This window comes from Sceloporus occidentalis, unplaced genomic scaffold (genome assembly GCF_023333645.1).
Source record: "Sceloporus occidentalis isolate IW3139 unplaced genomic scaffold, rSceOcc1.0.p SCAF_2, whole genome shotgun sequence".
In the NCBI taxonomy this organism is placed as follows: domain Eukaryota; kingdom Metazoa; phylum Chordata; class Lepidosauria; order Squamata; family Phrynosomatidae; genus Sceloporus; species Sceloporus occidentalis.
Window position 1 is genome coordinate 123,886,179 of NW_028316982.1, and position 25,238 is coordinate 123,911,416.

The window sequence follows — 25,238 nt, forward strand, 5'->3', positions numbered from 1 at the left end:
AAGTTTTTCAGTATCCAGGGATACAAAGGGAAGAAAGTGTTGGTGGTTTGATTGCGGGGGGTGGGGGTGGGGGGAGGCTGTCTAATTCTTTCAGAAAATGATGCCACAAGCTTAATCATTCTTTCTGCAGATTGAAAGGCGACTACAGATTGTGCCCAAAGTTTCTGCCACAACAGATTCTCTGGGGTGTTTGCTTTGTAAAAAGAAGGGTGTCTGACTTCTGGCTAGTTTTTTTCCTCCACTGCTCATATTTGGGCTCTTTTTCTTTAAAGCCTGCTCCTCATGCTTTCCCCAACTCTTGTGCACTGGGGTATGAAATTGGGGTGGGGGCGGGCCACATGGTTAACAGAAGGGTGGGAGGGGAAAAACTCACTGCATCTGAAAGGGTGTCCTGTCCAAGAGGCATTAGTAATTGCCTTTTTATTGTGGCAGCCTCCAAACCAGACACAGGAATCAGAGAGACTACCAAAAAAGCAGGAAAAGTTGTTCTGATTAATATTACATTAAATTAAAACTGATTTTCTGCTCTTTTTACTTTGCTTTTTTTCTGTCCCTGCTTCCCATGCCAGCTCCCTGGGAGCTGCCTTCCTCCTGCCGCCTTCCTTGGCCAGCCACAATTGCCTAGTCATTTCCAATTCCTTCTTGTATTGATCTTCCTGTAGAAATCAGTTTTGTAATTAGCTGCAAATTAGGCTTTCTGCTGGGGGTGAGGCTGCCCCCTGATTTATCACCAGAGTAATTCGCTGTGATCGGAGAGAAATTAAAATGAACTCAATTAGGCTTTGGATTTGCTTTATGGGCCCCATTCAGAGTTTCTGGGGGAAGAATGACTGTGCTAGTGTTTAATAGTCTAATGAAAGTAAATAAAGGTTATTCATTGTAATAAACTCAGGGACTCAGGGATAGCAGAATCCCAAAGCCAACTTCTCCTTCACTTATGTTGTTGGCTTACTGCTTGGGGTGGTTTTAAAAGACTTTTGATCTTTCTGTTAAGACAAAAACCTCTCAGGATAAAAGGAAAGCCAGGGGGTGTAGGTGGCTTTTCAGAGCATAGTCTAGGCTTGACATCAAGCAGAAAGAAAACACCCAGTTCATTCTAGAACTGCCTCTGCTGAAGGGGTGAATGGTTCTGCTTAAGTAAGCTAGGCTTATTTCCTCCCTGGTCTATATGCCATCTGTGACATGATTAATAATACCCAACACTTTGAAGAAAGCACAAGAAATTCTGATCAGTATGGCCTACTGTTAGAAAAGAATCCCCTGTAAATTGTTGTATTTGTTATATCATAGGAACCTACCAAGTTGATGAGTTACAATCCTATGTTTATTTCCCATGTTTATTAATCCTATGTTTATTAAGGAGTAATTCCCAATATGATTAATGGGCTTTACTTCTACATAAGTATGCACAGGATTGTAGACCACAGCCCCTCGGCCCTTTTTGTCTAACATTTGTTTTTAAATATGTACTGTTGCTGGCAACTTATAACTAGAACGATAATATTCTTTATTATAGGCAGGAACATTTTGAGAATTTAGAGTAAATATTATATAATATCTACTTGGAAGGCAATATTTGATTGAAAGGTAGAACAAAAAAAAAATAAGAAATAGATCATTCTTTTTAGTATAGGATAATTTTGACCACATGCTCACTGATTTGTGTGTTGGTTCATAATAAATAATTTAATATTCATTTATTGCTTTGCATCTTTTGTATGTTGAGTGTTATAGAAATATCTACTGAAAGTCTGCTGGTTTATGACCATAATATTCTATTCCATTGAAAGCTATTAAATGTATTCAAAAATTAATAAAACCCACTTAAAGGACCAGCGTCTAGACCAGCTGTTCACAAAGTTCTGTAGAAGAGGCACCATTAGAAATTAACTGTGAAAATGACTGTTGGAGCTCTTGTTTGGTGAAACTGTAGTCACATGAACTAAGGTTTATCATGTGTCTTGTAGTTCATGCTAACCAGGTCTGGTCAATTAACTCTTTAAAAATATCCTTCACTAGAGATCCCGGATAAAGAACAGACTCGTACTTGTTGTGGTCCATGTTCTGCATTTTGGGACATTTTCAAGTAATTAAATAAACAAAGTGTATGTGTATGAGTATGTGTGCAAAAATACTCAATTTTGTATAGGTTGGTGAGTTTGCAGTACTTTAAAACTATTTTAAATGTTATTTTTAATATGATAATTTAATTGGTTTTTAATATATTATGATGGATATTAGAATTATTCTGTTTTAAACCATCTTCTAAGCTGCCTTTGTGTCCCATATCAGGAAAAAGTAGGATGTTGCGTGTATATATGTATATATATATATATATGGTTGCATTAAGTTTATGTATACTTCCAAGTAGTGCTTGTGTGTGTGTGCATTTAAATTGTATGCTGCTTCCAACATTATTAGTAAAAGCACCTTCATGTATAGTACTTACAGTATGAAAAACGAAAAACAGCATACATGTTTGTGTTCAACCAGAGGCATTGATTAAGAGACCTGATCTTCAAAAATAAAGCTACAGAATGGAAAAGGGACCTCTAGGAAATTGGTACGCCTAATTACCCTTCCTATGTTATGTTTTCATGTCTTTTTAAGCACCGTGCAGGTGTGCACACCAGTAGCCTCTAAAAGTAACATGGGAATGTGTTTTATCCAAAAAACCTCTTCATGGATGTGTCTTTGAATGAATGAACAAACAGATAGACTTTCACATGTGTATGGGGACAATCAAGGAAACTAATGGTTTATAAACTTATATGGCCTTGCTCAGATGTGGATGCTGGTGTCTCACAGGAATGTTTCCCAGTCTATCTGTTTTTTGTACATTTGAGGTAGAATTAGATAAAAATGTCTGAATTAATTTTCAGAGTTTCTGAGTTTGTGTCCACCCATGGTGACATCTAAGAATGGGCATCTAAAACTGAGTATGTTTTTGCACACACCTTGCACAACAAAATGCCCATTTACACTACGAATTTATGTCTTTTTAACAGTCATAACTTCCCCAAAAGGATCCTGGAAACTATAGTTTTGCTGGTATAAGTTAGTCCCCTTCACACACCTACAGTGCACTGGAAAGAAGAATTAATTATTTGACCAGTTTAAAGTCTGTAGTGTACTGTAGATCTTACAAGAAAGAAAGTAGGGCAAGTACAAGAGGGTGGAAGTAAACTATCTGCTGTCTTCTGGAGCTGCATATATCCCACAAATTTCTTTTCCCCAAGCTGGGTCCACACCTGCTCAGATTTGATGTGCTCTGATGCCTGAAAGACATCTGGGTAAGAAGGACGCTCGAAGACTCGATCTAAAGCTTCCAGCTGCTGTTGTGTGAAAGTGTCGGCACGAAGGTGCTTCCGCAAACTATCCACACTGCTCTGGGAATCACCGTTGGGGACTGAGCCCTCGGATACTTCTGTCAGACACAGGAAGAGACAACAGGGCATTAGTAAGGTTTCCTGCTTGCTGTAAGCATGTGATGTCTCCTCTCAGGCTCCTTCACAAGAGGGTCTGGTCTTTTTACACTTCTTCCCCTAACAAGCCCACCTCCCAAAGAGATTGTGCTGTTTTCAACTTTTCAGCAGAAGAAACATTGAGGCTTGAAAAACCACAGTCTTGTAGTCTGTTCTGGGGTCAATGCTTTGTTTAAAGTTCAGGATATCATCAGGTAGGCATGATGTGGGGTGGCTAGAGTAATGAGTGTCTGTTTGATTCCTACTCTTAAAAAGTACAAAAACATCACCACCTAGGAAAATGGGGGTGGGGTGGTAGTGAGACCTGAATACAAGCAATTTGTACTTTCTCATAGAAATCCAGCATTGTATGTTTGCTTGGGATGACCTTTGAAAGAGATGCCTGCCACCAGAAAGTATAAAAGCAGCTTTTGTAGAATACATAGCATGTTATCACCTGACAAAATACAAATGTGCTGAAGTTCAGGTGTGAGGAAACTCCATGTACCGTACACATGCTTATACAATCTAGTTAACTCATAGGTCAGGTTCAACTCTGTGTGCAACCAAGACATAAACACACATCTTGTGTCAGATAAGAGTCATGAACTGACCCTTCTTTAGTAACTCCTCGAAGAACGCACAAGGCTAAACAATCTGAATTAATCTGTTTTATTATAAATCCCATTTCCACTTGTACTATAATTCACAAGGTTCTCAGGATGTTAGAATATCATCCATTCCCCTGTATCAGAGAAATATATGGTAGCCCTACTCGGGGGGCAGGAGCAATCTATTTTGTTACACAAGTAGATGTATATTTATGTAGTTTTACATTGACAACAACATACCTGGACAGAAAAATTTAAAAATTAGTGGCACATTCATAATCAGGAGATGTGCAAGTCACCAAATAATTACATCTGTTCAGTTTACTGAGAAATATGCTGTTCTTTTCCAAAGAAGGAAGGCTTGGAAACTTACCCATTCTGAGAAAATGGTTAGGAACCACTTTGGGATCCAAACTAGAGCCCCTCCTTCAAGCTTACTTCTCTTACTTCACTTCCTTTCTGACTGTTCTATATACCATCTGATATGTGATTATGTAATATGATATAATCAATACTGCATTATATACAGTAACCTAATACAATATTACTTGTAAGAGCATGAACGATATTACATATTGATTAGTACAAGTCTGCAGTCTCCTGCTTATTTTCCTCTCTGATTTCCTTATGGAGGTGAAGGAGAAGGGTTTTGTGAGGAGAAGGGAAAGCTGTTTGCTGGAATTAAACTTCTGTGTGTGTATGTGCTTTCAAGTCACCTGTTGACTTATGGCAACCCCATTAATTTCATAGGTTTTTCTTTGGCAAGGAATACTCAGAGGTGGTTTTACCAGTTCCTTCCTCTGAAATCTAATTTACAACACCTGGTATTCCTTGGTGGTCTCCCATCCCAGTACTAACCAAGGCTGACCCTGCTTAGCTTCCAAAATCAGACAAGATCTTGTGGTGCCTTCATCTTATTTCCCTAGGATCAATTTGCAAGCTGTTGGGATCACTGACCATTCAAATGCTCAAATCCACAAGTTTCACTGATGTTTTGAAAACTCTGCACTGCACAGGAAAAAAACACAATCTGCCCACATTTAATTAAGATTATTTTGAAGCTGTAAAGAAAATTTTGCAAGCTCTGCTTTGGACAGAAAAAAAGCAAACTTTTTCAAACTCTGTTTTTAATCTTTGTAAGCACTGGTTTTAACATAAGAAACCTGTAGTCCAACCAAACAAACTTTTCTAAACAGAAAGAAACTTTTCCAAACTCAGCTTCTAATGGGGGTTTGTATCTGTGTATGTGCATGTGCACCTTCAAGTTGCCTATTGACTTATGATTTTGATAAGGTTTTTTTAGACAAGGAATACTCAAAGGTAGTTTTGTCAGTTTCTTCCTATGAAATATAGCGCACAGCACCTGGTATTCATTGGCCGTCTCCCATCCAAGTACTAACTGGAGCTTACCCTGCTTAACTTCCATGATCAGACAGGGTCTGGTGCCTTTAGGATTTTTAAGCTGTCCTACAAGGGAGTTTTGTTTCCTTGGTTAACTATGTGGCTATTGCATTTCAGACCCACTGAACTAAGGAATGAGAACGTGAGAGATGGAACAAATGAGAAGACAGGGTATTTTGGCTCGGAACAAGAAAAAAAAGTGCACTTTCAAATATTTAGGTTACTGTGAGAAAAATGGGAACAGAACTAGGGAAGTTAACAATAAGAAGGGAAAAACACAATGCAGCAAGCTTATAGTACACTATTTAGCAACTCCTGAGCGAGCAAATAGTGAGACAGCAAATATGCTATATATCCCTACATCAACTACTCTCTCTTGTTGACTTCTGGTGGTGGATGTGGTTTGAGAAGCTTTGGGACCTGGAGCCGGGGAGTAGGGTCTGGCATTGGCCCTGGAGGTTCTACAGCAGCTGCTCCAAACTCTCATCCTGAGATCGTTTCTCTTCAACTGCTTGAAGGAACTGGGTCCATTTTAAGATTAAGAGGCTTGCGGCGACCTCCCAGAGGGCGTTCTCTGCTGTCGCCCCCAAACTCTGGAACGACCTGCCGAATGAGATCCGTCAGATAACATCATTAGACAGCTTTAAAAAAGCGGTCAAGACGGATCTCTTCCGGCAGGCCTTTCCAGACTAACCATCCCGGCCCAGGTTCCCTGATTCCCTGATTCCTCCAGTGGCCCCATCTTAGTGATGGTCGAGGATCAACAGAGGGATATCAGGGGTTTTAGTTTTAATTGCTGTTTTTATGCTTGATATTGTGTTTTTAATATGTTATACTGTTTAATATTGTCTTAAGGGGGGAGGGATAAAGTGTTTTTAATTGTTATATTTTATATTTTACTGTTGTCAACCGCCCGGATTGGTTTGCCATAGGGCGGTATATAAATAATAATAATAATAATAATAATAATAATAATAATAATAATAATTAAGATTGCTTTTGGTGTGGTTTGTAGTCAGCCCTCAGGATCCATGGATTCTTTATCCACGGATTCCAGCATCCACAATTTGAAAATATTCAAATATATATATATATATTTCCAACAAACAAACCTGGATTTTGCCATTTTATATATGGGTCACCAATTTACTCTCTATTGTATTTAATGGCACTTGAACATCCACAGATTTTGGTATCCATGGAAGGTCCTGGAGCCAAACCCCAGTAGATAACATTTTTTTAAAAAAAAGGTTTTTAAAGTTTAAAAAAAACCCTTGAAATTAACGACATGTATATATAACAGATAAAAATTAGCTAAAATTAATTAATTTTTCAATAAATATCAAATTCATTAACATTCTCCCCATTCATTATGAATAAATGACTTGACTGTTATTACATTAACATTTAAATGTACTTTAATTGATTTTAGTTAACATGATATTAAGTATAATATTGACTATTGATGATAAAGTAAAAAGAACTGAATTCTCTATTATATTGACTACCATATTGGCTCTCATGTCGGCTATAATGCATTTCACTATCAGTTGACAAAGTTTTGTGGCAAAACATTATGTATTTTACAAAAAACATGGGGAGAGCAACAGGGGGCTGTTATATGGAGCCCACATTCTACTCACCCTTGCTAATGGTGTTTAGGAATATATTTACGGACATACTCTTATTCTTTAATATCATCCGATTTTTATTTCTTTTATTTTCCTGGAGTGGCCGCGGAGCACCTGGGAAGTACATGCAGAGCCCTCAGAGTACAGGTTGGGAACTTCTGCTCTAGACAATACAAATGGCTTCGGGGTGATAAAAGCAGCAACAGACAAGTAAAATGACACTGCAAATCAACAAGCCCTGGGGTGGAAATATATAGTGCCAGAGGTGACTCATAGCCAGTCAGGTGCCAGCACCAGGTGCCTGCCCAAGGCTGAGCTGAAGGAAAAACAGAGGAAAGGCAAGGACAATACAGTGGGCCCTTTGTATATGTGGGGATCCGTTCGCCCTCCGCTCCTTGCATATGGGAAAAACCGCAGGACCTCAAGTCTCATTGATTTCAAGTCACTGTACGGCAAGCCCACTTATGGGGTGAGCGGACTTTATTCCCAAAGTACTACGATAGTATTCTCCACAAGATAGTATTCTTAAAATAAACTGCAGCCTGTGAAAACAGGTTAAAATATCTACTGGGTAAACATGAATTTCATTCTACATTCTGTGTATATTTGATTATAAGGCGACCTCATATATAAGTCAAATTCCAGCAGGTATAACTGTTTGTGCTCACGCTAAAGGCCGGATGGATGAGGGGGGAACTACTGTAAATCATGGCTATGCGATGTGTGTGGGAGGCGACAAGGTGCAGGCAAGGCTAAGAAAATGCACACATGTTTAAAATGATGAAAAAACAAAGCAAATAAAATGGAAACTATGGGACTCAACAGATGGCCCCAATAGGGTGGCTTGCCCCCCCTCCATTTGAGCTCTGGATCAGGGCTGCAGCATCCACATGCCACGGCCCTGATCTGGCGTTTTTCCACCCTGAAAAGAAGCAGCAAAATGCCTCTCATTTTTGAGAGTGGAAAAAGCCGCCCTTACCACTGCGGTGGCATTTTGAATGCGTTTGTTTGGCACAGCTTGTCTAAATGCCACGCCAAAGAAACACTGTGGATCTGCTTGCCATCTGGTTGACCAGGCAGCTTCCCAGCAGCTTGGGAGTGGAGTTGGGGAATACAGCAAGGGTAATTTCAAGCAAACTGAGTGAAAGATACATACAAATATGAAGTCGAAGGCTTTCATGGCCGGCATCCATAGTTTTTTGTGGTTTTTTCGGGCTATGTGGCCATGTTCTATAGGAGTTTCTTCCTGACGTTTCGCCATTTCTGAAGATGCCAGCCACAGATGCTGGCAAAACATCAGGAAGAAACTCCTCTAGAACATGGCCCCATAGCCTGAAAAACCCACAAAAAACTATACATACAAATATTTAGGCAAGACCAACATGACCGGGGGGGGGGGGGGTCTTCTGAAGAGCTGCCTGGAGACCATGGAAACAAAAGGAGGGAAATAGTGAGTGTAAGAGAGGATTGGTTTAGCCTAGCTGAGAAAGAAGTCACCACCTCATTCAATAGGTAGCAATTAAGGATAAAATCAAATAAAAGAGAAGAGAAGGGAGGGGGGCAGGCCAGCTCTATTAGGCCTAGCCTAGAATAAGAAGACCCTCCCTCCTGACAGCCCATCTGCCATGGTCCAGGCCTCAGAAGATCTGCTGGACTTGATTCCCTTCCACACTGCCATTCCCTTCTCCTTTTGGTTGTGTCTTTTGTAGATTGTAAGCCTGCGGGCAGGGAACTGTCTAATTAATCATTTGTAAGCCGTTCTGAGACCCTTTTTGGCTGAAGAGCAGGGTATAAATACTCCAAATAAATACATAAATATTATGTAAAGATTCCCCCTCACTAGGAGATCTTTTCCATTCACATTCTAACACACTGGCGGATCACAAAGCTGGTGACATTAACCAATATGTGAAATGTATTTATTTTCATGTCTGTGCATCCTCACTGAATAGATCAAGCTATTGTGCCATTAATAATTTTTAGTCTACTTCTTCAGGAGTGCAAGTAAATTAGAGCAAAACAGAAAATGGCTGAAAAGCCTACTTCTTTCATATCTATTCTTGACCTTTTTCTTCTTACACTTCCAACCATCCAGTTCTTCACATTAGTATCTATCTATCTCCCAGTCTTCCTTTTGGTCTGTCTTTTAAAATCCTAGTTAAGGCTCCATTCATGTCTTACAGACACTCCCATATCATATTTTTTAAATATGAAAAATTTAAATTACTGTTATCTAGTAGGCTGGAATTGGAATTCCAATATAGCAAAGAGATGCAGTTAAGTAGAATGAACTGGTCGTTTGTTTTTGCCAAATAACACTTTATTCACCACTGCATGTTTTGTGTAAGTGTGGTTTAGGAGAATTATGTCCAAATAGCACTTGATCACACATGTGTGATGTTATCTATTTACTTACTATCCTTCCTTTTCCTAGAACAAAGACTCATGGTTACAGGGACGTAGCCAGGATTTTAGGAGGGGGGGTGTCCAGACTAAGTGCCACCATTATAATGGGGCTTGGGTGTGGCGGCGCAGCTGCACACACCATTCATTTTTCTAATGGAAGGGGGGGTCCGGACCCTAAAGACACCCCCCCTTGCCTACGTCCCTGATGGTTAGCTGGGTACATATACTGGGAAGCTGACACCACTCATACAGAAAAATCTATGAATGAGCAATCTTCCAACATGAAGTAGTTTTCAAAGAAATAGCCATGTTAGTCTCTTGCAGCATAAAAAAGAAGGAAGGAGGGGGATTTTTCCTCCCACTTTTTCCTCCCATTACTCTTTGATTCATTTAACTTGCTTTTCTCTGCACTGAAGCACTATCCATATATGACATTAACCATGTTTGAGCATCTGATAGTGACTCCAGGCTAGTGACTGCATCCACACATTTTTTCTTTCTTTCTGTTAAGTCCCTGTTATGTCTTATCCTTTCCTATATATTGTGGGTTCTGTGCAATTCAAATGGTACTGGAGGTAGAGAAATAACACATAAAATGCATATTCTTTCTTTGTAATATTGTCCCTAAAAGCTTTGAAGCCTGAGTCCCAAATCATCTCCATTCTGAGCAGCACAAACTGTAATCTAATTAATGCAATCTGTCCAGTAGCCACCTTTGTAGCTACAATTCCACACAGTGCATTCATGCCTGTGTAGAAATGTGCATGTGTACACTGTGACTTTGTTTGCAGGAGCTGAAACCTGAGCTATCTCAAGCCACTGTAAGCTTCTCTTTCCCTTCATTTATTCAGGTCCCTTCAGATCTTGACAAATCTGTCACTCTAAATTTGCGAGAGATTATGGTGCTCTCCCTAGTACGGAGAGAGGTGATATATGATATCTGCTGCCCCTATTGATTGCCTGATCTGGTGGCAGAGGGCCGGCAAAATGAACTTGAAATGAACATCATGCCTCAACTCATTGTGCGTATAATACACTACTTAATCCCACATTTTTCAGCCACTATGGAATTCAATTGATCAATCATGTCCCACTGATAGTTCTGGGGGTTACTGCTGCTCTGCACACAACCTCAGGACATCAAATACGACAGTCTCCATGTAGGGACAGATGGTGAAAGAAGTGAAGGGAGAAGTGGGAAAAACTAAGGCTGTAGTATTGTGCACAATTATCTGGGAATAAGCATCAACGAACTTGATAGAGCTTACTTCTGAGTAGCTATACATAAGATTGTAATGTAGAGATCTAAAAATTGCAGTCAGCAGTAAAGACAAGGATTTGTGTTTATAGCCCGTGAACAAAGAAATTCATATTCGCTACCAAGTAATTTTCTGTGTTAGGATGTTGTTGTTGTTGTTGTTGTTGTTGTTGTTGTTGTTAGCTGCCCTTAAGTCACCTTCAACTCATGACAATCCTGAGAATGAGACCCCCTGTCCTCTACCTCTCTGCTCAGGCCCTGCAGTCTCAGGCGTGTGACCTCCCTGAGTCTATCTATCTAGCATGCTGTCTTCCTCTCTTTCTGCTACCCTCTACCTTTCCTAGCACTATTTTCTCCTCCAATGAGTCATGCATTCTCATGATGTGGCCAAAGTATGATATCGTCAATTTGATCATCTTGGCTTCCAAGGAGATTTCTGGTTCAAGGACCCATTTGTTTGTCTTTTTGGCTGTCCAGAGTATTCTTAGCACTCTTCTCAATTTTGTACTGAAAATAAATTATGCTAACAAAATATAGACAGTCTCATTCCTCTTATGCCACCTCCAAGAAGCAATGTATTAACCACTAGAGGCAGATCTGTTAGGAATAGGTTCACATGCTTGACCACCAATGACTTCAAGGCAAGATTCCCACCTGTATGTCAGAGTGTGCATCACTGGAAATTGGCACCTTCCAATAGAGATGGACATTATGAATTCCTGGAGTCCCAGATATGATGAACAGTCAGATTCTGAATACTCATAATTAGATTTTGCTGATATAAATCTAAACTATTCTCTATTATGTCCTAGAAGGAGGGCAATGAGACTGGTTTTAGAGAACAAAATAACAGGCAGAGATGGGCTCACTAATTACACATTTTTAAATTAACAGATTTAAAACTATCTTTTTTTCCAGGAACAATGTTAGACATGTAGGTCCAAAGACAAGTGTTGAGCTAATTGGACCAGCTGTCTGCAACAATGTACAAAATACAGCATGTCTGTGTGTGCACATGCTCACATGTGTGCATGCACCTTCAGGTCACTTGGTGACTTATGGCAGCCCCGTGAGCTCAAAGGGTTTTCTTAGGCAAGGAAAGGTGAGAGGTGGTTTTGCCAGTTCCTTCCTCTGAAATATAGCCCACAGCACTTGATATTTGTTGTTAGCCTCCCATCTAAGTGCTAACCAGGGTTGGCCCTGCTTAATTTCCAAGTTCAGACAGGATCTGTAGGCCTTAAGGTATCTAGGCAGATGTATGCCACATAAGAGGATGCTATAATTGAAGTGGTCTGCTCCCCCTCTCCATGTCTGTGAGACAGTAACCAACCAGATTCCATGCCCTAGATCCTCACCATGCCAAGCTGCTATTCTGGAGTAAAGAAAAAAGCTCTTGAGGGGGAAAGAAAGCCACGACCCTAACAATTGGCAAGCCAGCAGATAGACATTCTTATTTGGTCTTAAGCCACAACAAAATGTCTGGCAAGATTCCCACAAAGAGAGACCTTTTACATTTCACAGATCTTTTTGCAGAAATCACAGCTCCAAAGTATTCCTTATTTTTGAAAAAATGAGAGCAATGTAGCACCCGTTATCCCAAACTTTGGCTCTTTCTTGCTCCCATTCTTTTTCAACCTGCACCCCTTTCCCCCACAGATGTGTTCCTGTGTCCCACAGCAACCAGGGCCAGTCAGCTTCATTCTGAGATATCCCCCTTGGGGAGCTTTCACATCACTGCCAGTTGTTGCCGTTTCAAACTCAATTGTTCTGCTTGGTACTGAGGCAAATGGAGTCATTAATTACCTTCTATCGGCTGGGACGAGTTTAGAAAACGATCAATACACACCGCTTGTCATTCACAGCAGCTAGTCCCAGCCTGTGCAGACAGGCCATGTTTCCCACTGCACTCCTACCATCCCTTGGGCCTAACAAGCGGCTGAACAATGCTGGCAACTCAAATTCTAGGAATCCCTATTTCAGGCAAATTGCCCAAGGTGCATGTAAAAAGAAAGAGAAGACCCTGCCACAATTTGCCACGTGACTAGTCCCAAAAAACCCCCTGGGTAAGCTATATCTCAGAAGAAGGAACTGGCAAAATCACCTCTGAGTATTCCTTGCCTAATGAAATTCATGAGGACACTATAAGTTGACAGGCAACCTGAAGGCACATACAGATACGTACACAGAGGCTTCTCACCAGGACTGATCATCACTTCAGTAACAACCTATAACAAGCATCTGTACCTTAGCACCAATACCACAGTAGGTGCTGAAGCACCATTTTCATACAACAGACATCTCTCAAATGCATGACTCTCAAACTATAAGGGGCATATGAACTATATACTGTGCCCTACATGATGGTTTTTTTTTTTTTTTGCTTGCCTGGATATACAAAAACAGAAGTTCTTTAATATAGCCCTGATTCCGTCCATGCAACCTGGTAGCTATTTTAATCTTCAGTGACCTGGATAACCAACTAGCTTGTTTGCTTGCTTTTGAACAGATGACTCTACCCTTTATAGAAACACAGATACAAAACAAAAATATGTGGGCATTATTTAAAGTATATATGGAGAAACAAGCCTGCTACATCCTTCTGTTATTGGAGCCAAGGAGGACAGTCACATCTTTGATGGACACCTTAAGGAGAATGGTTATAAGGTTGTCAGCATATGCTCATGCAGAAAGAAAAAGAAATGAATGGCAACTCAAGAGACTAACTATGGAGGTTCTTGCTTACTGAAACTAGATCAAAAAGTAGAGCTGTTCCTAGAAATAATGGATATATTATTAAGGACTTTAGCGAGGCTGTGACTGGGCAAAAATCTTGTCCACATTCACCCTAATACCCAAAGGAAAAGAAAATAACACTAAAGAGTGGGAATTCCTTTCCCTTCAAATTTTATTTTATGTCAAGATTGCATTTACTTTTAGTTTTTAAATGTTTAAAGAGTTGCTCAAATATTAACACAATCTATGGATTGTGTTAATCTACAGTACAAGCTGGAGAGAGAGGCTATGGCTATGGCTACAAGTGCTATTTCAAAATTAGTCCTCCAATGATGTCATCATTTTTGGTTACAACTTTTTATTATTGCTTTTTGTTTTTCTCTAGTATATTATTCCAATATATAAAGCTTCCAATATGGCATTTTCTGATGCATATATATATGTATATATAAATATGGCATGTGAATCCATAACACCGGACCATGTTCATTGCACAGCCCTTATCCCCTATTACCAATATCAAAATACTAATGTCAAAATAATCCCTTATTCCCAAAATAAAATATCATGTCAGCAAATCTGTCTGTTCCAATAATAAGTGTTTGTTTTTTCTGCAATATCTGAATTGAAGTTATTGTTCTCATTCATAACAGCTTTAGTAAATTTTATTTATAAGTGCAGCAAGCTATACTTTCTTTTCCCATTGATCAGCTGATGGTATTTGAACTGATCCCCAGGATTCTGCCAATAGAATGTACACGGCAATCATCATGGATGTCACCATTACCTTGGTTTACAGTATGACCCAGCATTATAGTGGTAGAAATCAAGTAAAAATTTGGTAAGATGTGATGTTTTGAAAGAAAAATTTAAAAGAGTAAAAAAATGTAATTTTTAAAATTTAAAATTTTAAAACAACTTTAATTTAAAAACCTAGGGCCCATCCTTTCTCTTCCCACTGAGCCTCGCCCCACTCACACCATGTCTGCAGCATTTTAAAGATCACAGGTGAACGCCACAGCCCATTTCTGCCCAAAGGCAGATGTTTAAGGTGCAATAGTGTCAAAGACCCCTTAGGGTATCACCTGGTGTGATGTAAACCCTACACACACACACCTAATGATGCCTCTACCAAGAAACAAAATCCTTACATTTGATTCAGTTCAAATCCAGTAGAGTAACTCCCTTCTTCTCTTTCTGAAAACCGACTCCCTGGTAAAGAAGTGATACACCAGAAGCCAAAATAAGCCTCTGCATCCTCCAATTTTTTACAACACTATCACTAATCAAATGTTGTGTACCCCTCTTTTTGAATTAGTAAACCCTAACTAGTCCACTAATGGGGCACTGCCTGTGTTCTCTAGGATTTTAAATGTTTGAAACAATTATTGTATCATTGCAACCAACAAAACAGCATGATACTAATATAAAGTATAGAGTATCAAGAATCCAATTTTACGTCTCTCTTGTAACATTTGTGCCTTACTGCTTGCAGCTTTCTATTTCTTTATACACTGGTTAACTTCTGACTGAATCTTGTTAGGTTGAGTGGGAAAACCAAGTTTTGTACTGTAAGAAAGAGAAATAATATTTTAGGAAGTGTTTTAATTTTAATGCCAGCAACTCTTCCCAACTAGGAAATGGTTGGTTTAACCCATTTGTCTGGGCTCTGCAAGTGATTAGTTTCAATTATATTGCAGATATTATCTGGAAAAGTGTTCCATAATGTACCTTTATTTTTTACATTTTGATCATTTTTAAGTTCAGTTTTCCTTTTCTGTTCCTCATCAGCATCCAACGTAACATTACTAATTTCCCCAAATTACCGCAATACCTAGACAATTTACCAAACGCCTCTAATTTAGATTAAGAATAACAATCATCATTTCAGGATTCTACAGTGCAAACACAGCAATGTCCTTCTGTATAGAACATAATTTTAAATTCATGCTGACCCATGCTGACCCTCTTGATATGTCTATCTTGTCTAATCTGCTGTACCAAGGTTTCAATACATAAATTAAACAATAATGGGGATAATGGACAGCCTTGTCTAACTACTCTTTGTAGTTTAATTATAGATGACAGCATAACTAGAATCTTGGCTACAGGACGTAGTTCATGTTAATACTGCAGATTAGAAAAGGAGCTAAGGCTTGTTTGGATTTCCAGCCAAAAATATCCCATTCAAAACATGCCTCAGGTTGCAACAAAAGCGAATCCACTTAAATTGTTTGGTCAGACCTCTCCCGGTCCAATTGAGCAGCCAGTTGCATGTAGAAGAGCTGTGATCTAGTGACTTGCACACAAACTAATTGTACTTTTACACATATAACTTCCCTATGTCTGTTTCCTTTCATTTGGAATAGGGAACATGATGCTGCCAAATTACAAATAAAATAAAATTCATGATTTCTCTGGTCTTTTCTATGAATAGCTGTTACTACTGCCCTTGAAAAGATTAAAAACTAACATGTCAAGTGAATGTAGGTGCTGCATAGTATCTGGAGTCTTCTTGATACAACTGTACATGTACAATAAGAAAACATATAGTTTCTGTTAATAAAAGGATCTTTAGGAAGTCTCTCATTAATAGGATCACCATATACTGGACTAGTGACGGGAGCTCACTCTGTCATGTGGCACTTGGGCCTCGAACTGCCAGCCTGCAAATTTTGCAATCACCGGAATAGCATCTTAACAGCTGAGCCACCATGGGTCTCATACTATACATACCCAACTTGAGGGCACACAACAAAAACAAGTATGCTGAAAATACCACTGAACTTAGTGAATCTTACTTCTAAGTAACATACCTACACATAATTTGCATGATTCTTTTAACCTAAACTAACAGATCTCAGGCCATACGGATTAATAAGAAAGCAATACATCAACTCAGTCTGCAGGTAGGTTAAGGTTTATCTTTCTATATCCGTGTGTGTGTGTGTATTGCAAATAGGAAACTAGGACAAAAGGCTCGACTAGGTTCTGAAGTGCTAGTGTTCTCATTTCAGGATTTCCTTATTTGCATAAGGAAGCATTCAGAAGTGATATCTCCCACTTGCAGGCTCAGTTAATTGTACTACCACATTCTGTTGCATATATTAATTCAGACTAGCAATTAAGTGTGGCAATGCTCAACTGTCCTCAAGTCCAAAGTCGGGTACACATTAGTCCACATTTCTATTTTATAAGAAATAAGGAATCTAAGTGATTCCATCAACTAGCTGCAAGGTAGAAAAAGATCTTCCCTTTGTCCTTAGGCTCAAATGGCAACACTTTGTAGCTTCTGAAGGGACTTTGTCTTCCAAAAAGAATTTCCCAATAATTAATGAAGTAAAGTTTAAGTTAAGGGTATGCGTAGTATACATACAGGCAGTTATGGGTAGGTATAGTATGAGACACATGGTGGCTCAGTGGTTAAGATGCTACTCCGGTGATTGCAAAATTTGCAGGCTGGCAGTTCGAGGCCCAAGTGCCACATGACAGAGTGAGCTCCCGTCACTAGTCCAAGCTTCTGCCAACCTAGCAGTTCGAAAGCATGTAAAAGTGCATGTAGATAAATAAGTACCACTTTGGTGGGAAGGTGACAGTGTTCTGTGCAGTCATACTGGCCACATAACCATGTAGTCATCTTTGACAATGCTGTCTCTTCAGCTTAGAGATGAGCACCACCCCTACAGTCGGACATGACAGGACAATCTTGTCATGGGAAAACCTTTACTTTTTATGCACAGGATGACTGGTGGCATTCACAGAATCATAGAGTTGGAAGAGACCACAAGGGCCTTCCAGTCCAACCCCCCTACCATGCAGAAACTCACAATAAAAGCATCCCCGACAGATGGCCATCCAGCCTAAGCTTAAGGATCTCTAAAGAAGGAAATTTCCTGGTCTTAGTTTGAACTTTAAAGAAGCTATCAAAGGTGCTGAATCTGTTTGGGAGACAGGATTCCACACCTTGGATAGCTCCTTCAAAGTCTGCACTAAACCTTGCACTAAAACCCAGAGTAAATTCACTATCTGAGTGACATGGAAGCCACCAGTGGTTTCTGATACATCATGAGAAAATTAATCCAAATTCAAACTGAATTTATCTGAAGTAAAGCAAGCATCCTCTGAATCATTCTGAAATTAATTTGTTTCCTCCTAAAGCTTCACAGGTGATTTAGAGGAACTCAGGCCCTGTACACACCAACCATTAAGGCTGGCATGGGGGTGGAGTCAGGGCATAGCGTACTCATGACACACGCCTGACTCCACCTCCCAGGGCACCCTGACGCCACGTGCCGCCCTGACACAGTGCCAGAGGAGCACCATATAACTGTGGCAACATAGCTATGGCGCCCTTTTGAGGGTGCAAAAAGGAGCCGCTTTTTGCAACTCCTTTTTGCGCCCTCAAAAGGCTGGATCAGGGCTGTGGAGTGAGGTTGCCACAGCCCAAATCCAACTAGGAAAGGGGTGGTGTCCCACTGCCCCTTAGGGGCTGTATGTACAGCCCCTCAGAGACACAGTGGTACTCCAAACTGTATCCAGCTTGGGAGAAAGTATATTTTCTTCCAAGCTAAGGAAAATAGAGCTTAGAAAAAGCACTTTTTGGACTACAACTCCCAGTAGCCACACTGGCAACAGTGGAGTTGTAGTATAAAAATAACTTTCCCATGGTCTGGGAAGCTAACTGTCAGGGCAGGGGTGTATTTTGTGAGTGACTGTTTTTGCCACCTGCCACAGCACTGACTCAGGGCTTCCAGGAATGGTTTTACTTCTGAGCCATGACTAACAATGAAAATGTTTGTACACATTGTTGCCTGTTCATTTTCTAACTGCTGCTGACAACAATTACCAAGCAGCTGTGTGCGGTCCCATTAAATCACCAAAACATGAGCAAAACTCTCCTAGCAATGCCAAGACAGGGAGGCCAGGACATCACCTTCCTGCTATTCTTAAAGTCTCTTGTTCTTAATAAAGAGCAAAAAGGGTAACCATCACACCCACCTGAAAAACAAATAAAAGGAGATGCACTCTGAAGATTTTGCAAGTTGATAGTGTAATGCATTTTGTTCTGTGTGTGTTTCTGTGCATAAAACATGGTTATGCAAGAAAGAACACAGCAAAATTAGGCAGCAATGGAGGGGAGAAGTAACCAGAAAGTCCTGCACAAATGCTGCAGTTTTGAAGAATACACATGATACGTTTCGTGATCATGATACGTATCCCACAAAGGGGGATAAGGGTCCCTTTTAAGAATACCTGAGACTTTTAACATTCACATTAGACTGTACAGAACCACATAACTGCCACAGAATACATGTCCTTATATTTTTGAAATTCTAGGGGTATATTTTCTTTGAGCACATCTGTCACGTGTGCCATTTTTGTTCAGATTCCCCTCTGCAAAAAATAAATAGAAAACAAAATACAAATACAAAAGAAAACACATAAGTGGGAAATGAACCCCTCTTTGAAACCACCAAAGCCAAAATGGCTCCAGCAAACAAACAAACAAACAAAACCCAAAACCAGGAAATCTCCTCCATCGATCTATCTGAAATTTGACAGTCTTTATCTCATCCAATAATGCCAATAAATTTAAATGGTATTAAAATTAAACAGTGCCTCCAAAGAAAACAGAGTCAGAATCAAAATTTAAAAGAACCTAACAAAAAACCGAAAAGCAAGACCTCCACCTATTTTGTTGGACCACGGGAGTCTACCATACCTGTTAATGTCATCCAGTTCTGTCAAAAAGCAAACATTATATAGTGTTTTGCCAATTTTCAATGTTAGTCAGAGCTTCAAATACTTGGTAAGATTTGTTCCTGAGCTTAATCAGTCAGCCTCCAAAGAAGCCTGAGTTGAATCAGGCTTTTCAAACCTGTGAGTCACACTTTGACCTTGTGGGCCATGCAGACTTCTACTAAAAATGCAAGTAACGCTTTTGCAGAATAATATTGGGAAACATTTTCATGATTTCCTCCCCCCCCCAGAACAAATGGCTGAGATTCCTCCCAACCAACCAACCAACCAACCAACCAACCAACCAACCAACCAACCATCCACCCACCACCAGCAACAACAACAAACATAATCAATACCTTGGTAAAGAATTTTAAAAAATATTTTGAAATTAAAACTCACATATAACGATAATGCCAGTACATGCAATAATGGCAGGATTACTAACCAAAAAAAAGGTCCCAAGCATGACATGATGTAAATTTTGAGTCTTATATGAAGATACAATGCACAATCTAGTCTTGATATACAATATCAATACCAGATTGGATATATAAACACCTCTATCAGCTCAGGAGGTTTCACTTTCATTTTCTTCCATACTGACCTTAACCTATCCCACAAACCTATCCCCAACTTAAGATATAGCAAAGAGGAGACCCCTGCACATTGCCTTGCACTTACTGGCAGCATGTCAAGATATAAATGTAACTAATAAATAAAATACTTCATAAATATTGAAACAAATAAATTAATACATAATGAAACACATGGATAAATCTGCCTCATTTATTCCTGAATGGATGAATAATTGTTTACATGTGCGTTTAAAATTAGAGTAGCATCATATAATGAAGAGTACAAGGATTTCATTGAAAATTGCTTCTCAGTAATATACAAGTTACCTGCCTACTATAATTGCAGCATGCACATGCAAATTCAGTCCAAGGAGTGCAGAACAGCCAAAGAAAGGGATATATGTTTGGCTGGCTAGCAGAACAAGTTGCTCTGATAGAGGTGGGTCACAACAGACTCAGCAATTATATAATGCTGCCACAAAGCTCTTCACCTCTAACATCATTTGGTGCCAGTGAGGCCGAAGCAAGCAGTACCTCCACCAAATATTAGATGACCACAGGTTTCTCGCTAGTAATTCCCTTTGTTGACAAGCTACCTTAATGGCACATGGTGTTACTATATGTAGCATCAAATTATAATAGATGATGGTAAAGGTTTAAACTGAATTCCTTATTTGCTCAATGGGTTACAGAATTTGAGTCCACAGTTGTCAGATTTTCACTTAAAATAAATTAAAAAATGAAACGAAATCCAACTGACAATACTTTATTGATTTTGCTGAGCAGGGCAAGACTAACATGGTTGGGCCCTCAAGCATTTCCAAAAGCAGGCCTCTTTTAAAAAACAACAGGTAATATAGCATAAGGCATTTGAATGCTATTCCTAATGTTGTTGTTAACTACTGTCAAGTTGACTTTGATTTATGGTGATCCTATGAATGAAAGACCTCCAAGTCACCTGAAAGACCATCAACAGCTCAGGTCCCACAGACTCAGGGCCATGGCTTCCTTGACACTTTGGAGGTATGCTGTTTAAATGATGCATGCGTCCTAAGAGGATGGAAGCTGCGCCAAAGCTGCGCTTCTGGACTCTTAAGATGGATGTGTCATTTAAACAGCATAAGTGGTCCTAAGCAGCTTTATTTTGGCCTGTATGTATGGGCTCTGAATCTATCCATCTGTAATGCGGTCTTATTCTTTTTTCTATGTAATCCAGACAAGACAGAGGTGTTTCTAGTCAGCCACAAGGCAGAACAGGATGGGGTTACACTCTCCTTGAAATCTCATGTTTACAGCTGAGGTATGCTTGGATCTGAGCTGTGATGCTCTGATTTCAGCTGAGGCCAAGAATACATTTGTACAGTTAAAACTAGTGTACCAATTATACTAAAAAGAAGTCAGATCTAGCTACTGTGACACATGTCTCGATTACATCCCATTCAGAATACTGTAACACACTCTATGTGAGGCTGCCTTTGGAAACTGTTTGGACAGGGGCTGGGTACAGGGAATATGTATTCCAGATAGTATGCAAACTACACAGTTTGAGTCCAGACTACCTGAAAGAACTTATCTCCAAAGTCAAGGTGTGCTTTGAGATCTGCAGGGAAGGGCTATCTCTCAGTCCCACCACCTTTGCAGGTTATGTTGATGAGGACTTGTTGCTGCTTCCAGGCTGTGGAATTCTCTTCCATGGAAGATCCAGTTGCTCCCTCCCTGCTCACTTTCTGAACCACAAGCCAAGGTTCAAATGTAGGCAAAAGGAGGATCCTCTTTTCTCCTACATTTGAACCTTGGTTTGTAGTTGACTTAATATCTGTTTCTTGAACCCACAGTCATGCAATTAGATAGAAATGAGGACTGCTCATTTATTTAACTGTTCCCCACATCTATGGCTAGACCTCCTATGAAACACACGTCATAAGAAGCCTTCCAGTCCATGGCTTGACATACAGTGAATAAGGATAATGTGTCCATAACACTGTTTGAAGCCTTTTGTATAACATATTATAAGATCTATTTTAATGTGTGCAAACTTTTGTAAGTAAATAAACAAATAACTCATTCAAGTCCTAGCATATTGATTTGGCAGCAGCCCCGCTAAAGCTTCCCCAAAGTACAGTCTTCCCTCCATATTTGTGGACTTGGAACTTGCAAATTTGGTTATTCACAATTTCACCCTGAGCCCCCCCCACCTCCCCCCCCTCGCTTGGGACAGCTGGCAGCAGCTATCCTAGATACGGAGAAGATGGGCAGAGCCAGTATGTGGCTGCCCTGGCCCCTTCTCTGCTGCTTGGAACAGCTGCTTACAGCTATCCCAGGCAGGGAAAAGGTGGGCAGAGCCAGCGCTATGCACACATTTTCCGTATTCACAGGGGTTTTGTTCCCCTAACCCCCGTGAATATGGAGGGATGACTCTATGGCTTTGGGAGGGTAAAAACAGATATACTGTATTCAGTACAACAGGATACTGAGAAATATTCTACTCAGTTGATAGACATTTCCATCCACTTTCCTTGACACCCTTCCAAAAATATACAGAGAGTGAAGCCAGCAAGAAGAAGGTGAAATGCTAGTGGAAGGAACAGAGTAGGCAGAACTGCTCAACACCCAGTGTGTCTCAGTCTTCATCCAAAAGAAAGAGCAGATAATGCTTCCTTTCACCCCATACGGAAGAATGTGGTGGTGTGGTGTGTCCTATTAACCGGATGAGTACATACCCCTTTGCCAGCTGCTCTCCTTGGTGACAGCAGAACCTATTCAACCCTACTGACACCTAAACATTTCTGATTCCACCCACAGGGGTCCCTGAAAAATGAGACAGTGAATCATCCCGTGGGGCAATCTCCCTATAGGCCTTGCAGTTCCATCCAGCTCTCCCACCCCATGTGTCTCAGCAGGGATAGGCTCTACCAGCCTTCATTAGCTCTCGCACCAAAAGACGTTGTTTGTTCCAGGGGTACAGGAAACGAAGGAAATAAATAAATAAATAAATAAATAAATAAATAAATAAATAAATAAAATTACCTTGCATGTAGTTTCTAACTATGCTTGTTTAGAGAAACTGCTTGCATTTATGATGCCTTTGGTGCGGAAAGCTGGGTTGCAAATGACTGCATCAAAGCGACAGTAGAAGCCATTAATTTTCTGTTATGTTTTCTGGTGTTGGGGGCTTTATTAATTTAATTTTACACTGTCGAACAACAGTGAGGGCTGACACCATCACAGAGGGCTTTCCCCCCTTCATAGCAGCAATTGCCTCACATGCAAATCAATGCCATTACAGGGACCAATGAAGTCTAAGGGGACTGGCAAAACTCAACCACCCCTCCTCCCATGAAATTCATTGCTTGTTTATACACATACAGACAAGCAGCAGCCATAATGCACTCAGCCAGTCCTTGTTTTGTCACACCATTGCTGCCGCTTCTCTCGATTCTTAATTCTGCTTAGTCTGTGGTCATTTATTTCTCTCTCATCCCCCTTGATTGGTTTTTTAAATAACCCATCCACTCTTGACTCCGTTTCTTCTGGACATAGCTTTTAGCTGGGGCCTCAGATATGTTGGTTCTTCCTTTTATGTTCATCTGCATAAAAGTTGTTAAGTGGGACTGGCTGCAGGGAGCAAACAATTCCCTTGTGTCTGTTGCAACAGCTGCATTTACAGCCTGTCCCTTTCTGGGCAAAGGTGCTCCTTATAAAGCCCTATACAGCTCACGTCCATGTTATTAGAAGCACCATATTCTCCCATATAAACTCAACTGTGTTTTGGAATATTCTGGGGAGGCGGTGAGGGAACACACACAGTGGAGTGCCTTCTTGGTGCTTGCTTCCATGCTCTGGAACTCCCTTCCCAGAGAGGTTAGACAGGCACCCTCCTTGCTATCTTTCCTCAGGCAGATAAAGACTCTTTCCACAGGTCCTGGAAGAATGACTGCTCAGTGCCTTGCATCATGAACTGGATTTTCTATTTGCTGCTTTCTTGTTAATGGTTTGTGTATTGGACAGGTTTTAATTTTTTGACAGATTAATCATATTTTTAACTTTTGTATGTTGTAATTTTTAGCTATGTTTGTTTTCACTTTTATAGGCTGCTCTGAGTCCCAAACTGGGAAAAGGGAAGGATAACAACAACAACAACAACAACAACAACAACAACAACAACAGATTGAATCATCAATGACTTAGCAGAAGAAAGCTGGCAGCAGTTGCCATTTTGATAGGGGTGATGGAGTTTTTAATATATATAAGATCTGAATTAAAAAGTCCTCTATAAATGCAATAATATTATTGTTTTATAGTTGCACTATTAATGTATCTGGCATTTTGAAGAAAGACTTATGAATTAATGGATATGCAGTTATGAAACTTAAGGTCACTGCATAAACTGCTTAGTAACAACCAGACAAAAGGGCAAAAAAGTATCAGAACGACGATGTTTGCTTGTAATTATGCAGCCTTTGATATTTCTCAGAAAATTCTCATGACTGACAATCATATCCAACTGCATTATGTCACACACACTGGCTGCTGCCCCACTGCAAAGCTAATGCAATTTTACACTACTTTATTTGTTGTGCCTCCATTCTATAGTATCCTGGGATTTGTAGTTTGTCATGGCACCAGAGCTCTCGGACAGAGAAGGCTAAATCTCTCGCAAAACTACAAATCCCAGAATTCTATAGTAGTGAACTATAGTAGATAAAGTGGCGTCAAACTGCATTAATTCCACTGTATAGATGTAGCCTCTATTTTCACTGGCTATTCAATGAACAGGATAATTCCAGAATTTTATTAATTCAAGGAGCAACAGATAAGTTGCATATGATCTCACCTGTTTCAAAGCTGGTGGCAGATGCATTCAGCCCTGTGAATTAATTTGGGAGCCATGCTCCATATGAAAAACAAATTGGTAAACAAGCTCTTGAGAAAACACCCCTTGCTCTTTCCTTGGAGATTCAGGCATTAAATGAATTCCTGTCTAGCTACATCCTGTCCTGCAACATATTTGCCTTTCTGCTGCCAGCTGTGCTCCCTCTACAGGGACCTGGCTTATCTTTTGGGTTGGTGATGCCTGTATGCACTTCAGCATCACAACTATAGCTTGTGTAACATAACAGACGGCGGATCACATTGTTATTCTTTCCATTAATTTATCAAAACAACTACCGCTCTTGCATCCATTGTGTATAAATCAGCATTACATATAATAATTCATCTTCATGTGTATAATGAATTAAAACAGGTTCTTCTTGAACCAGTTTGCAATACCCAAGAGTCAGTTAAAGGCTAGGAAAAGGCAACGAGCAATTGAGGGACTGGATTATTTATTCCAGACAAATTAACACTGCAAATATGTACTCCTGTATGCACCTAACATTCTTAAAGCATGCATTGTCAATGAACAAACCTGTCCA

At 40.0% G+C, this 25,238-nt stretch overlaps 1 protein-coding gene across 6 annotated transcripts in view; it reads right to left on the minus strand.

The window, feature by feature from the left end:
* LOC149318974 (paired box protein Pax-2) overlaps positions 1–25,238 on the minus strand; it is a 162,682-nt gene that overhangs the window by 36,242 nt on the left and 101,202 nt on the right. For all 6 annotated transcript variants that reach the window (XM_089507934.1, XM_089507935.1, XM_089507932.1 and 3 more), the window contains one exon: positions 3,252–3,427. In XM_089507934.1, the coding sequence (XP_089364060.1) occupies positions 3,252–3,427 (176 nt within the window). The remainder of the gene's footprint in view (positions 1–3,251; positions 3,428–25,238) is intronic.